Raw genomic sequence first — 1,808 nt, forward strand, 5'->3', positions numbered from 1 at the left:
GAGGCATGTGAAAATTCTGCCCCTGGGGATAGTCCATGTTTAGGCAGCTGACTTTAGCATCCTATTTTTGGAACCTTTGGCTGAGATGTTAAATTGGATTTTTAGTGGGAATGGTGCCTGAATTGGTGCTGTGGGATCTTAAAGGCTATATCCAAGATTAAAAAAAGAAAAACAAAGGGGGTTTTCATTCTTTTCTGGGGATAGGCTCCTCTTTATTAGATTTTATACACTGTGAAAGAGCACCATGGCATAAGTAAGTGTTCTTTCATTTTTGCACAGTATCTTTAAGTGGTCACTGCAGCCCTTCACGTTGTTGGTTTCCTTCACTGCCTTGTAGAGTGTCACCGGTAGGATTCCACAGGAAATAGCGCTGTCCTTAGCAGGGGCTTCAGCACAGCTTGGAAGTACATTTTCATGAGCTGCTGTCCTATTGCAAGTACTCTACATTGTCTGACTGTAACCTAAACCCCTCGGAGGTATATCTGCAGAAATCTGTGTATGGGAAAGCTGGGAAGGATTACAGCGTGGTGGCTAAATTGGAGCTAAAAGACAGGAGTTATGATTTGTTTCTAAGGGCTTGCTCTTAGCAAAGTGGCAGGGTTGGAGTGGTAAGGCTTCTGCCTGCAGACTGGCACAACTCAGCGTCGGACTGAGTGATCTTACGCGGGCAAGATTCCAAGATCAGCAACCAGAACTGGGAACCCGTTCTGAAGATGCTGGCATGAGCATGTCTGGATCTGAATGTGCACCCTGCAAAATGGTCAATCTAATGTTTAGCAAGAGTAGACACCAAATTTACAGTGAAAACATGAAGAATTACTGCTCCTGTTTAGAGATCTTCTAAAATCCATGTTCAGTGATACCGTTTACATATTTTCTTCTAACATAGCTGAATTTGTCCTTCATTTCTGTAGGTCAGATCTTGCCAGCAAACCGAAACACACCAAGCCCCATTGATCCTGAGACTATCCAAGTTCCTGTTGGCTATGAACCTGACCCTGCAGATCTTGCTCTTTCCAGTATTCCTGGCCAGGAGATGTTTGACCCTCGTAAGCGCAAATTCTCTGAAGAAGAGCTGAAACCACAACCAATGATTAAGAAAGCTCGCAAAGTCTTCATTCCAGATGACCTGAAGGTAAATTGGAACTGGTGACGAGGTTGTTCGTACAGACTCTATGACAGTTGCTGTCTGAGATATAGGTTTGGAGCATGAATATCTGTTTTCTCATGTAAGGTAAATCTGCCAAACTGTTCTGAGTAAGGCTGAGGGGAGGATGTCCCTTATTAGTTACATAACTGTTGATATTCATGAGATCAATATTCATTTCCTTTGTATGCCAGAGACTTCCTGCGTGACCTTGGACAAGCTTACTTTGTCCCATATTGCCCACTTATGAAACAGGCTGATCATGTTTCCTTTTCCTCCATCCTCCGTCTGTCTCATCAGCATAGATTGCGGATTCTTCAAGGAAGAGTCCCTTTCTTACTCGGTCCCTGGGGGTCCCTGGTGATGACAAAATGATATATGCTGTGTCTTGTTTGAAAGTTGCCTTAGCTCTGCATTTAGTATGAACGGGAACGCTATAGTAAACACTACTCATCTAGGTGATCAAATAACTGTGAAAATTGTCATGATTTACAAATTTCTATTGCCAGTATGCCATTTCTAAGAGGACCTTTTTTTATCAGAGGTAGTCAGTGCAGAATTCCTGTCTCCCCAGACACGGGCTGAAAGCCTCCTGGAGTTGGTGGGAATCCCTGGCTGCACAAGCAAAGGGACACTGGGCTGCCCTGTGTTAACACCAGAC

General features: G+C 43.9%; 1 protein-coding gene across 1 annotated transcript in view; it reads left to right on the forward strand.

Moving 5' to 3' along the window:
- Positions 1–914: 914 nt before the first annotated feature.
- The window catches only part of LOC104497171 (hepatic leukemia factor), a gene marked incomplete at its 5' end in the record, with an annotated part of 3,361 nt that continues 2,467 nt past the window's right edge, over positions 915–1,808 (forward strand). The window contains one exon of the mRNA XM_010140385.1: positions 915–1,135. Within this exon, the coding sequence (XP_010138687.1) occupies positions 915–1,135 (221 nt within the window). The remainder of the gene's footprint in view (positions 1,136–1,808) is intronic.

The sequence above is a fragment of the Buceros rhinoceros genome, unplaced genomic scaffold (assembly GCF_000710305.1).
Source record: "Buceros rhinoceros silvestris isolate BGI_N320 unplaced genomic scaffold, ASM71030v1 scaffold32617, whole genome shotgun sequence".
In the NCBI taxonomy this organism is placed as follows: Eukaryota; Metazoa; Chordata; class Aves; order Bucerotiformes; family Bucerotidae; genus Buceros; species Buceros rhinoceros.